Source organism: Notechis scutatus, chromosome 2 (genome assembly GCF_049901735.1).
Source record: "Notechis scutatus isolate UNSWTSFEM ecotype Mainland chromosome 2, rNotScu1.2, whole genome shotgun sequence".
NCBI lineage: Eukaryota > Metazoa > Chordata > Lepidosauria > Squamata > Elapidae > Notechis > Notechis scutatus.
In genome coordinates, this window is record NC_142010.1 from 46,471,045 (window position 1) to 46,486,053 (window position 15,009).

General features: G+C 39.8%; 1 protein-coding gene across 4 annotated transcripts in view; it reads right to left on the reverse strand.

Annotated features, from left to right (window-relative positions):
* The window catches only part of FGD5 (FYVE, RhoGEF and PH domain containing 5), a 154,762-nt gene that overhangs the window by 29,267 nt on the left and 110,486 nt on the right, over positions 1-15,009 (reverse strand). For 3 of the 4 annotated variants that reach the window (XM_087954647.1, XM_026678403.2, XM_087954648.1), the window contains exons 8-10: positions 13,853-13,940; positions 5,655-5,705; positions 4,621-4,679 (exon numbers count right to left, since the gene is read on the reverse strand). In XM_087954647.1, the coding sequence (XP_087810773.1) occupies positions 4,621-4,679; positions 5,655-5,705; positions 13,853-13,940 (198 nt within the window). The remainder of the gene's footprint in view (positions 1-4,620; positions 4,680-5,654; positions 5,706-13,852; positions 13,941-15,009) is intronic. The other variant, XM_026678412.2, reaches the window with a different exon arrangement.

The window sequence follows — 15,009 nt, forward strand, 5'->3', positions numbered from 1 at the left end:
AGTTCAGAGAACCGACTGGCTTTGCCCCCATTTATTCTCTGCCTCCGGAGTCCCAGTTGATCGGCTGGGTCTTCTTTGGTTGCCCTGCACAGGAGAATGGAGCTGGAAAGGAGGTTAGTGGGATGGGGAGGGAATGGGCATTTTATGGGTATCCTTCCCCTGACATGCCCACCAAGCCATGCCCACCAAGCCACACCCACAGAACCAGTAGTAAAATTTTTTGAATCCAACCACTGCATATATTGTGTAATGAAGTGTTATGCTATGTGCCAAGATTTCTGCACTGAAATTATAGTGATCCAACTGAGATGAGAAACAAGAGAATTCTAACATAAATTATAAACCATAGCTAATTGTGAGAATTCAGAACCACAACACTTAGTTTAATTAATACAACTTCTCCACCATGCAGAACTTTCATACTCCTTGACAAGAATTCAGGTATACACTCTGTTGGGGGTGTCCAATCTTCCACAACAGAATTGCCAACTGTTTCACTATCCCTTGCTAATGTACCTCTAAAGCAGCTTGATCTGCCTCTAGCAGATGTTTCCTTCTTTTCCCACTATGAAAAGAGTTACATTGCTGTTTTTTTTTTTTTTTTTTACAGCTAAGCTACTGGTGTACCCACAAGAACAGTGTAGGACGTTTGTTTTTTGTTCAGTTAGATCAACACCCCTAAACTCCTGCCTTTAATGAGGATACCTATTACTTCTTATCAACACTGTGATACCAGGCATTTTCTGAGCATAGCTACCTTGTTTAGCTTTAAAAAGAGCATCATAATTGAGCCAGTAACATATTTAGTATAATCAGCTATGTGGCCATTAACTCCACTTCTTGTACAGTTTTTTTTAATCTGGTAGTGAAAATAAATAAATAAAATTTTTTGCCAGGATGAACGGCAATTGCAATATCCTTTAAAAGGATATTCAGTGTGTCTAAGGGTTCTTCTACAGTTTTACTTATCTTTGGTAAGAGCTCTGTCTGCTACATATACTACAAAAGGTCTAAGCTGGGTTTCTTCAGAAAAGTATCTTTCTTTCTCCAACGCTTCCTGAAATGATCATTTGATCATAGATATTTATGGGGATGTCAAAGAAGGAAGCAGCAGCCCCTTTCGCAAGAGATTGGTGCACACTAGCTTTTTAAAGGGCAAGCATACTGAAATATAGTACTTGCCACTCTGTCCACCCTTGCACAGAATTGTTTTTGAGATGATCTCTCAGAGGAATTTGCGACAAAACTCTTTTACATCTTTATTTAGCACAACCATCTTGAATTTGTCCAACACTGGCTTGAAGGGACTAATGATTCTTTCCTCTTCTCCAAATAATTGCATATGAACTTACCTGTAGAAATCACATTCCTACTCGATGCACTATGGCAAGAGCATTAGGTGGTATTTGGGCTGCAAAAATTCAGGAAACCACTAGAGAGCAGCAAAGAGCTGGAAGTTTATGTATTGCTCTGCTGTCATCTAGTGCAAGGGTCTTCAAACTTGGCAAGTTTAAGACTTGTGGACTTCCACTCCCAGAATTCCTGAGCTAACATGACTGGAGGAGGAATTCTGGGAGTGGAAGTCCACAAGTCTTAAACTTGCCAAGTTTGAAGACCCCTGACTAGTGGCTCTCTGAGTTTCTGCAGCACAGATATGGTAATCCTAATGAAAGGGCAAAACAGGGCAGTGCAACATGGGGGATGTCACACTACATTTCTTCTTTCTCAGACTGAGATTTCAGATTAGTTAAACATTGGACCTACTAGATGAGTTGCCACTCAGGAAATTAGCAGGCAAAGAAGGTTAATCAGAGTTAGAATATGTACAGGCCCAAAGGTTTAAACTCCTTGGCATCCTGATCCAGATTGGATTACCCTTATTTTTTTTTAACAATGTCATTCATGGAAGTGTGAAGTCCATGGATGTCTTTTGCTTGCTTTGGCCCTATAATTATTGGGGGGGAGGGGTGTGTGGAGGGAAGCTATGCACATAGTTAAGATGTTCAATAGATTATACTGTTATAAATTGAATTTTAAGTGGGATTTTTTTAATGTAACATCTACAGTCACTTTATTTTTCATATAGTCAGATGTTTTTGGCTGCTTGGAACAGAAATAACATCCAGCTGTGTTGGATTTCTGGTGATTCACATTCATGTAATTTTCTTGGCAACAGTAAGCAATTGCTTCCTTCTGCAATTTTTTTTAAAAAAATTCTCTTTCGCCTATAGTCCTGGGAGTTACCCAGCATTAACCAGGGTTTGAATTTGCTTCATTTTCAAAGCTACTCGGGCACTGCCATCTGCTGAGGCAGAAACACTCTACCTTGAATTGAACTTAACTTTTAATTTTCTAGAATATTTTTGTGACATTTTTATTTATCTTCCCAGTCTACATTTCACTTTCGGATTATGTGTTGGTGCCCCACCCATGTCTGCTCTTAAACTTTCAAGTCAGGCCAAGATGAGCAAACTGTTAGCTGTATCATTAATAGGATCAGCTGTATTTTTTTTTTTAATAACAGTTGTTCAGCTGTCATCCTAACTGGTAATAGTAACACATTAAATACACCATAAAATGTGGCCTCCTTTTCAGAGATCAGAATGCTCATTTACCAGACTCTCACTCTATTAACTATGTACCAATGTTGAAAAGTTTGGACACAATCAATGAGCACAGACGAGCTGTAAAATCTTGCTATCTAAAATAAAACTAATGAGACCTCGGTTGCTACTAAAGAGATAGGATTGGATGGCACATGGATACAAAAAGGATGAGATTTTAATGAATTACAGTCATTATATTCACAGCTTCGGTTCACTCTCGTAACATCTCAATCCTCAGGTCTCTGTTGTTTGATTCCTTTGGAACATTTTAATCACCCAGATGGTTTGCAGGGGCTGTAAGTCTATGTGCATGTTCAGAAGGCTCCTGCTAGCATTGCTAATCAAAAGGCACTATGCAGAGATCCCCTCCATGCTTCTTTAATGGGTCATTTGTGGAAAGGAGAGTGGGGGGGAAGGGGAGAGAGAGAGAAAGAGAGAGAGAGAATAGGAGGGAGGGAGGGAGAGGGAGAGAGAAAGAGAGAGAGGGGCAGAGAAAGAGAAGGAGGGAGAGAGAGAAAGAGAGAGGGAGGGAGGGAGGGAGAGAGAGAGAGGGGTGCTTTTATTTTTAGATTGTATGTAGGAATCTTCCACTTCCTATTCTCATACAAACAAAAGCTGGTCTATTCCAGATCTTTACAGGATGATTGCAGTAAACTGAGGACACAGATTGTTGGGGGCAATATGCTGACTCTGTAAACTTTTTAGAAAATGCTGTAAAGCATTACAAAGCAGTGTATTGCTATTGCTGTTGTCCAATAATCTTTATTTGGATTGCTCTAGATGTAGCAGTTGCTCTAGAGCAGTCATTGTTAGAAATCTTTTGATAGGGAAAGGACTCATTCAACAGGAGGAAACCATCTGAGGAATACAATAGAAATAGGACTGATTGATGAAGCTGATTGTGTGCCATCAAATTGTTGTCAACTCCTAGGAACCACATAAATAGATTTTCTCCATGATGATCTGTCCCTAACCTGGCCCTTCAGCTCTTATCACTACTGTAACAGAGTCTTCCCTGTTGCGGTGGTGGTTTTAAAATGATGCACCTATTTCATGGCCAATTTTTGGATGCTCCATCTCAAAATGGCAGGAACTGGTATCAGAAATCAATGGGGAAGGTAAACAAGGTTGTTGGTACACTGGTGAAGAATCAGCTACAGAACATCCTAGATGAAGCAGATTATCTGGACCCTTTTTAGTCAGTATTCAGTCCTGGAGATGTTTGGTCACATTAGTAGATAACGTTTGTCAGGATCTGGATGAAGGCAGTGTGCTTGTTCTAGTTCTAGTAAGTTTCTCAATAGCTTTTGATATCTTCTATGGCAGTTATCTGGACTGCCTTTGAGGATTAGAGGCATTATTTTTCAATGGTTCCACTCCTCCCTCAACTCAATGGTGATATGAGATGAGATTCTGGGATGCTGTAGGGGTTTGTCCTTGTTCTCCCTGTTTATCATCTACATGAAACCATTGGGAGAGGTCATGCATCGGTTTCTGGGTTCAATAACAGCAGTATGCCAATAATACTCAGCTTTATGTCTCTACCATGAGTAGTACTGATGAAACTATTGACCTGTCCTGAGGTCAGGAAGCCTTGATGAGGAAAAACATGCTAAAATTGAAACCTACCAAGGCACAGTTATTATTTGTCCGCTGGCATTCTCAAATAATTCACATGGCACATCTACACTGCAACTTAAGCTGCTTCAGTATTGTGGGCTACTACATCCTCCCATTGGACAATTCCCCTGCCGTTGTACCCTCCCATTACTTTGTTCTAAAAAAATCAATAACCAATCACTTTCATTTCTATGGACAGACCTTACTGGACATAAATACTTTAATGTGTGTATAATAACATAAATTGTATACACAAAGTTAAAACATCAAAATGCACATACATTGTCAAAGTTGAATATACCATTATGTTAAGTCTCTTACGTGTTATTTCACTTTTAACAATAATCAAGATAGTGTTGATTTATAATTTCTGAAGTCAGGACTTAGCACTCACCCCTTGTTGTATGCTATCATTGGCTCTATCTGTAAGTTCTGATATGATGAGCAAGGCCGCTGCAATGCAATGGAATAACATATGGATTTATTATGAAATTTATAAAGTAAATTATATATTATTATTGCTATTATTAATTTTTTACTGCACCCTTCTATGTAAAGGGCATTCAGCATTCTTTCAGAACAATATCTTTCTCCAGGAGAACAAAGGTGTTTTTTTTAGCATAAATATATTGTTTATATTGTGTAGAAACCATCATAGTTTAAACATAAGAGTTGATCTTTTTATAATTTATTACTTCATTCTACAACCTAATTAATTCTACCTTTGCTGTTACAAAATAAAAAGAATAATTAGAAAGGATATTATAAATAACAGGATGATCTTTCCACATTTATTCCATATATATTACTACAAATATAAACTGCCTGCAATTAAGGTACTAAAAGTTTCTAATGTAGCCTCTCCCTTTCCATATTGTAGAAATAATATAATGAGATAAAATAAAAGTTCCATTCTAATTCTATAATCTCATGAATCATAAAATGAAAGTTTCTCTTTTTAACTCTGAGATTTAAGTTTTCTGCTACGTGTGCTTAAAAGCCTATTTCAGGCTAAGCTTTTCTTTTTTGTCAAAAGTTGATAAAGTTTGAGTCAGAATACATGTTAAGAGCCCTTTAAGTGGGATACTAGAGTGTGTGGAGTTTTCAGAAAAAGTCCTTATCACACATCCAAGAAATTATTATTTTCCTAGGTTCTTAATCATGAAGATAAAACCTACAAACTCAATAAAGACATTTAAAATTCAAAGTCATGCCCTCAATTATCAGAAAAGTAGGATTTAGCAGAAATTTTATTAAATAACCATTAGACATAATGTTCATTCTAGATAGCCATTCTAGAATGAAGTGTATCTAATTTAAGGAATTCTGGTTTCATTAACAATTCAAAATGAGTGGGTGGCACAAACTCAAAGCAACATGAGTTTTATCATTCCCAGCTCTGGGTAAAATGAGGTTGTTTAAAATTACCTTGTGTATCTTCATATTCAGCAGAATCAGGGCAGAGGTTATTCAAGTAATCTGTGGGGGGAAATAGGATTAAAAATGTGTAGGAAGTCTCAAATTATTTTGATCTGCTAATTAATGTAACTATAACTATCTAAATAGCAGAGTTAAGATCAGTGTCTCAGGATGTTGCAGACCTTCTCCTCCATGAAATGAGATCTGGCTCCAGAAAAGTCAAACTCACCCTCTCTCTCCCTCTTCTTCCTTCTCATTTCCTAAACTTTCCCCCAATAAAAGAGGGAATATACAGTATATCTTCTGGATCTTTTTCTTCTTCTTCTATTAACTCCTTTCCTATCATTGCTCTGCTTGGCATGGCCCACAGATTCCTCACTAACTACCCCATAATATGTCTGCCAACTTTGTCTCAGAAACCAGCGAAAGGCACACATGGCTGACCTGAAAGGACGGACAATTTTATTAGTGCAACAATAACATAGTTCCACATAGCCTTCCTTCATAGTTTTCCCACATCGTGTTCATTGTTTAATTTTAAAAAGTGTAACAAAGTTTAATTGTGCATTTCCACAGAGCCTGAGACACTGGAATGCTTTTTCACACTGTTTTCAGCTTTAATTATACTGCTCTTCAGCCAAACTCAAAGTTAAAACTATTATTGTAAGGCTTCACATCAGGACTTGGCAATAAATCAGAGCTGCCCAGACATTTAAGTCCATATTCAGCACTTCGATTTTGTTGGCAGGAGACTCTTGGACACGACTCTTGGACATGCCAGATAGACATAGTATGGCAAACCAGAATGAAGCCTTGAACATAATGGCTGCCTGACCACTGCAATGCAAACAAATCACAGATGTTGTATATTGAATCTCTGATACATCTATCTATCTATCTATCTATCCATCCATCCATCCATCCATCCATCCATCCATCCACCCATCCACCCACCCACCATCCATCCATCCATCCATCCATCCATCCATCTATCTATCTATCATCTATCATCTAATTCTAATCTATCTATATACCGCCCATTTCACTTGAGTGCCATACACTCATATAAAAGGGACATAGATAAATAAAAAGTTAAAAATAGGAGTTAAAAACACATTTAAAAAATCAGACAGAGTGCCCTCAAGGGCAGGTTGATGTAATTGGTATAAGATGGGTCCTCAAGTAGCTGGCCTCATGAAGGGCTTTAAAGGTCTAACATCTTGAATTGGACCTAGGAGCAAATTGGCACCCAATGCAACTCACATAGCAGAGATATTACATGTGCAACCCTAGGGATGCCCAAAACTGTTTGTGCCACTGCTTTCTGCACCTGCTGCAGGTTCCAGATATTTATTCTTCAAGGATAGTTCCATGTACAGCACACTGCATTAACCCATGGAGATAACCAAGCGTGGGAGACTGAAAGAAAGGCTTCTCAATTTAGAAAGAGCATAACTGGTGCACATAGTTGGGCAAAAGCCCTCCTAGCCACAACCGCCACCTGGTCCTTAATCAGTGAGTCCAGAAGGACCTCCAGATAATGCACTGCATCCATCTGGGGCAGTAGATGGAATCTGCAATCCCACCCAAAACCAAGGATGGTAAATCTCCAGATACAGAGGACCATTAAACTTTAAATTCTAGGTTTCTTCATCCTGCGCTTCAGAGTTAGTGGATACGTGGTCAGTCTCTGGATGGCCTGGAGTTGGTAGAGGTGGTGATTGCCCACTATGTTTACATCAAGTTTTCTCCTTGGCAGGATCAGCTCTTACAATTGTGATTAACCATATATAGGTAAATATAAACTAATTCTCAGCAGCATTCTGTTTAATCAGGAAGATCATACTTAGTGTTGAAACTACATATAGATACCATGAAGTAATTGATATGAGCGGCAACTTACATAGTCAATATAAAACTGATGAGGCACTCTGTTCCTTGTGGAGCTCTTTGGACTAGTTACTAAGTCACTCAGGGAAGAGCTGCTGCAATAACCAATTTGCAATATCTGTGTAAGTTATACACCAAGCAGTCTCTTGTGATTTGAGGCATTGCTTACCCCAGCTGATGAATCATTGTGGTTTACAATAATTTCTCCCAAATGTGCATAGGAAGTTAGAAATCCTGCAGCTGTAGTGCTTTGGCTATGCTGCAGTAGATTTTATTATTCTAATTTAGTAATACAAATGAAAGCAGCAGCATGGGGAATGATACAATGCTGGCATGTGATGAGGCAGCCTTTTAATGAGAAAAAGGGAATGTCTGTTGTTTCTGTATTCTTAGAGGAGAAAAAAGAGTTAAACCAAGAAAATAACTTAAAAATCCAGATGTCATTTAAGAAGCTTGTCTGAAATGAGCAAGACCAAATAGCTTCAAACTTAAAGATACTACTCTATGTATTTATAAGGACCACTATAACAGAATAACAGAGCTGGAAGGGACCTTGGAGGTCATCTAGTTCAATCCCCTGTTCAGGCAGAAAACCCTATACTGTACAATTTCAGACAAACATTTAGACACTATATTCCACAACAATAGTGGGTTAGTTATTGAACACTAAAGACTATATACACTTCTGTTTCTTACTATTTGACTCATTGGAGACAAATAAAAGTGCATAGGGATCAGCCATTCAGAATCAACGCAGACAAAATTGAAATCAATGGGTATTTTCCCCCCAAAGCAGGGGGAATCATCTTTTGCAATAATTTTGATCCCTAGGAAGCCCACAAACAGCACCTAAGAGTAACAGTTATTTCTGCTAATGTTCCCTAGCATCCATTTATCAAAAAATATATATTTTCTAGTCCCTCTTCATACATAAGATATAAAGCACAAATTATGATTGCAAGTTCCATAAATATAAAGAAGGTAACATTTTCATCTACAAAAAAATTCTTTCATGAAAAGTTTTACTAAATAAACCCAGTTCTTTTCATATGTTTTTCTTCTTTTTTTTTACACTATGCCTAGGAACTTAAAACAATTTGGTTCAAACACAATGTGAAGAGGAGAGATGAATAACAGAAATAATCTATTTCCTAAGATGGAAGATAGCAAAGATTATTCCTTAATGTTTCCGTAGCCAAACGTTAAAGGGGTAGAGGTGGAAATGTTATAATTAACCAATGGAATGGCTTGCCTCCATAATTGATAGGTTTTTAAGAAGAGATGAGACCAGTGATCCCCAACCTTTCTTATGCCGCGGCCCGGTATCCCCAACCTTTTTTATGGCGCGGCCCGGTACCGGCATTAGCTGGGCGCCGCCATCTTGTTTTCTACCCAGAAAAGCTCACCGGAAGCGCTGGTGCCGCCATCTTGTTTTGATGAAAAAGTGCTTTCGGTGAGCTTTCTACCCGGAAAAGCTCACCGGAAGCACTTTTTCATCAAAAAGATGGCGGCGCCCAGCAAACCAGCGGCCCGGTAGGACTTGTTCCATGGACCGGTACCGGTCCGCGGACCGGTGGTTGGGGACCCTGGATTAGACAATCAGTTGGAATGGTATAGGGCAGGGGTGTCAAACTTGATTTCATTGAGGGCCGCATCAAGGTTGTGTTTGACCTTGGGGGGCCAAGGTGGTCGTGGCCAGAGTGGGCATTGGCAAGCATGATGTCACTCATGTTGGGGGGGTGCCTGTGGTGGCCCAAGTGCTCTGCCAGTGAAAATGGGCTCCTGAGCTCTGTTTTCGCCTGGGACGGCTTCCTGCAACCTTCTGCCAGTGAAAACGGAGCTCAGGAGGGTGTGGCCCTCCCGAACCCCATTTTTGCTGGCAGAAGCACTGTGGACCAGTCCTTTGCTATTTCCAGGGTGGCACCTGGACCAGATATAAGTGCCCCTGGGCCAGATCTGACCCCCGCCCCCCAGGCCTTGAGTTTGATACCTGGTATAGGGACTCCTGCTTGAATAGAAGACCTCCAAAGTCCCTTCCCACTCTGATATTCTGTTATTCTTCAGGGTCTGCAAGGGCAGACAAGTTTGGCTCCCATGGGACTCCTGTCTAGACACACAGCCAATACCTCAGCCACACATGTTCTTACGAAAAAGCCAGGCAATCTGCAAACATCAACTCCATCAACCAATCAAGAAATGACAACACAGACAACCTCCCCACCAGTATTTATAGAGAGTCAGCAGCTCCGATCACGCTTTGCTCACACAAGCACGAATCTGAAAGCACCAGCCTGAAGATGGCGAGTGGGACCTCATCAAAACATTGCCAAGATGCTGTCAATCTTACACGGGAAAAGACCCGAACACGCCAAGACCTACATACATGTACCCATGAAAATCTATGAATATTTATATATGTATATATATGGTATTCAGCTTTGTTCAGGTATTTTCCCATGTCATAATAGTTGTGCTTTTAAAGTTGTAGCAATGTTTCAGCAGAATCTCTTCTGCCATCATCAGGCTTCTGTATACTGTTCGTCTGTGAGTCAGACTTTCACAGCCATTTCTATTTTAAATTTGGGGCTAGCCTACTGCTGTGCCAGAATGGTTTTTTCTTCATCCTGATTGGTTAGGAGTCTTAGTCTGTGTTTATTGGTCTTGGAGTTTGCTGTGTTCTGCTTGATTGGTGTTTCTAATATCTTCTGTCTGTTTTGTAGCTTTTTTTTTTGTCTTGATTGGCTGGCAATATTGTGTTTCCTGTATTGGAGGCTTTTAGTGTGGCTTGGCTCTGAGTAAATGGAGGGCTATCATTTATTAGGAAGCTAGGTTTCATCTGGGTGCCTGGTTGGGGTGTGTTTGAGCTGGAGGTATCAGGGGGGATCTGTGTTTGCCTGGCTTGAGGTGTGGAGATTTTTTTGTTTGTGAGTGCAGGCTTCCAAATAATTGACAGTCTGGTGGAATCATCTCTTCTATTCATGCTTTCAGGTCTTTTTTCAATCTCTATGGCTTCTCTGATAATTCTGTGGCTGGGGTTTTCTATAGTGGCTAGGGTTTTGGTGCCATTGAAGTTGATGCTATGACCTGTGGCTTTCATATGTTGGACTAGTGAGGAAGTGTGTTCCAGCTTTTTTACTGCATTTTTGTGTTCATCCAGGCAGGTACTTATTCTTCTATTGGTCTGTCCAATGTATGTGGCAGGACATGATGCACAGGGGACTTAATATATGCCTTGGTTTTCCAGGTCAAATTTATCTTTGGGGTTTCTTAGGATGGCTGCTATTTTTCTGTCTGTTTTGAAGGCAGTCTTGATGTGCTGCCTGTGTAGTATCTTACTGATTTTGTCTGTAGTACCTCTTATGTAGGGCAGGACAGCTATTCTATAGGTCTGTTCATCTTCTCTGTCTCCATTATGTCTTCAGTGTGTTTTTGTGGATCAAGCTGGTGATTTTGCTTTTGTGGAAGCCGTTAGCTGTCAGTACTTTAGTCAGGGTGCATAGTTCAGTCTTTATTTGTGTCTTTTCTGCCAGGCATATATATGTTTTCTTAAGTTTTTGCGGGTACTTACATGTATGGTATTCAGCTTTGTTCGGGTATTTTCCCACGTCATTATAGTTGTGCTTTTAAAGTTGTAGCAACGTTTCGGCAGAATCTCTTCTGCCATCATCAGGCTTCTGTATCGTGTTCATCTGTGAGTCAGACTTTCCCAGCCATTTCAGTTTTAAATTTGGGGCTAGCCTACTGCTGTGCCAGAATGTTTTTTTCTTCATCCTGATTGGTTGGGAGTCTTGGTCTGTGTTTATTGGTCTTGGAGTTTGCTGTGTTCTGCTTGATTGGTGTTTCTAATATCTTCTGTCTGTTTTGTGGCTTTTTTTGTCTTGATTGGCTGGCAACATTGTGTTCCTGTATTGGAGGCGTTTAGTGCGGCTTGGCTCTGAGTAAATGGACAGCTATCATTTATTAGGAAGCTAGGTTTCATCTGGGTGCCTGGTTGGGGTGTGTTTGAGCTGGAGGTATCAGGGGGGATCTGTTTGTGCCCAGGTGTTTGCCTGGCTTGAGGTGTGGAGATTTTTTTGTTTGTGAGTGCAGGCTTCCAAATAATTGACAGTCTGGTGGAATCATCTCTTCTATTCATGCTTTCAGGTCTTTTTTCAATCTCTATGGCTTCTCTGATAATTATGTATGTATGTATGTATGCATGTATGTGTGTATGTATGCTATTCAGCTTTGTTCGGGTATTTTCCCACGTTGTTATAGTTGTGCTTTTAAAGTTGTAGCAATGTTTTATACTGTGTTCGTCTGAAGCCTGATGATAGCAGATGAGATTCTGCTGAAACATTGCTACAACTGTAAAAGCACAACTATACCGATGTGGGAAAATACCCGAACAAAGCTGAATACCATACATATAAATACCCGCGAAGAAGGGGTGGGCTTCTGCCAGTTCGGTCTGGTTTGGGCAAACTGGTATCTCCAAAGATCAGCTATGAGCGAACCAGTTCTCTCTGACGATCAGCTGTTGGGCCCACCTGCCTGCCCCGTCTCTAGTCTGTGCTTTATTTCCAGGTTTTCCAGCTCAGCTGATTCGTGTGGCACAGCGGATTGCCATGCTTCAGCTGTTTTACACACAGGGCTTGCAGTAGAAGGTGAGTTGTAAATGCTGCATGCGCACAAATTGCACACTGACTAAACCGGATGTTACACCGGTTGAACCTCACCCCTGATCTTATCCTGCCTGTAAATTAAGTAAATTAAATTAAACCAACTAGTGGTACCTGAACACACTTGTAAGTGGATCATAAGCTTCCTAACAGACAGGAAGCAGCAGGTGACGCTCGGCAGAATCACACCTGATACCTGTACAATCAGCACAGGGCCCCCCCATATCTCCACTTCTCTTCTCCCTATATACCAATGACTGCATCTCAAATGATCCATCTGTTAAAATACTGAAGTTTGCAGATGACACAACAGTGATTGGTCTCATTTGAGACAATGACAAATCCGCATACAGACAGGAACTTATACAACTTGCCTCGTGGTATAACCAGAACAATCTGGAAGTGAACACGCTCAAAACCGTACAAATGGTGGTAGACTTTAGAAGAAACCCTCCCATACTACCACCTCTTACAATACTAGACAATACAGTATCAACAGTAGAGACCTTCACATTTCTAGGTTCTACTATATCACATGACCTAAAATGGACACTTAACATAAAAAACATCATCAAAAAAGCACAACAAGGAATGTTCTTTCTGCGCCAACTCAGAAAGCTCAAACTGCCCAAGGAGCTGCTGATACAGTTCTACAGAGGAATTATTAAGCCTATCATCTGCACCTCTATAACTGTCTGGTTTGGTTCTGCAACCCAACAGGACAAACACAGACTTCAGAGGATAATTAGGACTGCAGAAAAAACAATTACTACCCACCTACCTTTAATTGAGGACCTGTATACTGCATGAGTCAAAAAGAGGGCTGTGAAAATATTTACAGATCCCTCACATCCCGGACACAAACTGTTTCAACTCCTTCCCTCAAAACGACGCTATAGAGCACTGCACACCAGAACAACTAGACAGAAGAACAGATTTTCCCGAAAGCCATCACTCTGCTAAACAAATAATTCCCTCAACACTGTTCAACTATTTACAAAGTGTACACTACTATTACTATTACTATTAATCTTCTCATCACTCCTTATCACCCATCCCCTCCCACTTGTGATTGTCGGACTGTAACTTTGTTGCTTGTATCCGTACGATTTATATTGACTGTTTCCTAGTATGATTTGATTGTTGATTGTACCCTATGACTATCATTAAGTGTTGTACGTTATGATTCTTGATTCTTAACGAATGTAGCTTTTCTTTTATGTATACTGAGAGTATTTACACCAAGACAAATTCCTTGTGTGTCCAATCACACTTGGCCAATAAAGTATTCTATTCTATTCTATTCTATTCTATTCTATTCTATTCTATTCTATTCTATTCTATTCTATTCTATTCTATTCTATTCTATTCTGTCTAATGTGGCAAGTGGGACATTGGCTAACAGTCTTCACAATTTTAGATCAGCTTTAATGCTGCAATCCTAAATGTTAAAATAGAATTAAGTTGACTTTGCGTTGTGTTTCTCTTTTCTTTCAGCTCTCTTTCACTTCCTAGATTTTGAAAGAGAAAAATGAGAATCATCTCAAAAATGCAAACTGAGGGCAAATTGCAATGGCTAAATTTGCAGTTGACACAGCCTAAACAGGGAAATGAAGACTCCTTATTTATAAAGATGAAAAATTTTGTTTTGTTCACCTGTGAGTAGCACATGGTACTGGAATACGCGCTGCACCACTTTCAAGAGCTGGTGTTTCACATTCCAGGGACTGCCATCACGAACCTGCTGTCCTCAAGAAAAGGGAAGAAAAAGTGTAAAAGTCAGAGCTCCAACAATTTGAAAATCATCTCTGAGCCTGGCCTTGTTTTACATGAAGGTAGTAGTCACTTCACAAAGTTTCGCATGCTTGGAATAGCATATCCAAGTATTGTCTAACAATTAGGCAGTGACACATTTTACGATTGAAGTGGGTTAATAATCCTGAAATTAAAAGTCAAAAGTCTTAATTAGGTTGAAGCTAGAGGTTATCCTCCAAGGGGATTCTGAACCTTGTCTAAACCACATAGTGTTTTTATATTATTGCTTATTCACTGATGCTAGTTGGACAGATCTTGACCCAGGCAGGATTGGCATTGACATCTCAGGCCTAATATAAATTAATAGAAATAAATTTCCACTAGAACTAGACATTACTGTTGCACTCTCTCTACTAGGCAAGAATTCCTCAACTTAAACTGTATTATAGAAGTTTTGACGCAGGCTCGGTAGTTTATCAGAGAACTATTGGAGGAATGGATGTGACTTCATTGCTACTTGGGAAAGCATGACCCACTGATCTCAACTCTACGCTCGTCTATTTTGACCAGATCACAAATAGCATTTAAAAAGCCTAGATGTTTCTACTTCTTTATAAATGCAGCAAGGATCAGAGAGGTAAAGGCTGAACAGGAAGCAGATTGCTCTTTTCCTTTTAATATATCATTTTTGGCAGCAATTTAAGGCCCATTAGCAAAAGAAAACTGTTTCATCTTCCAAAACAGAAGCTCTGAATTTAAATAGCAACATGGAAAAATACACACAGACTTAGCTGAAAAAACAATGAGGGTCACCATCTTTTGATTCACACAATTCCAAACAGTTTATCACAAAACACTCAGGGGTGAGGGGTGTCGCATAAGTTATCCCTATCAGGGACACTGTAGTGACGTCAAGCACCAGTTATGGATTGTTGTATTTCTAGCTAGTTTCTCTGGTCTCTTCAAGACAATCAAATTTTCTTACCCTTCTCAATCCAGCTCCAAATTCACCCTGGATTGATCTTGGAAATACTGACTATTTGCATATCTATTCAGAC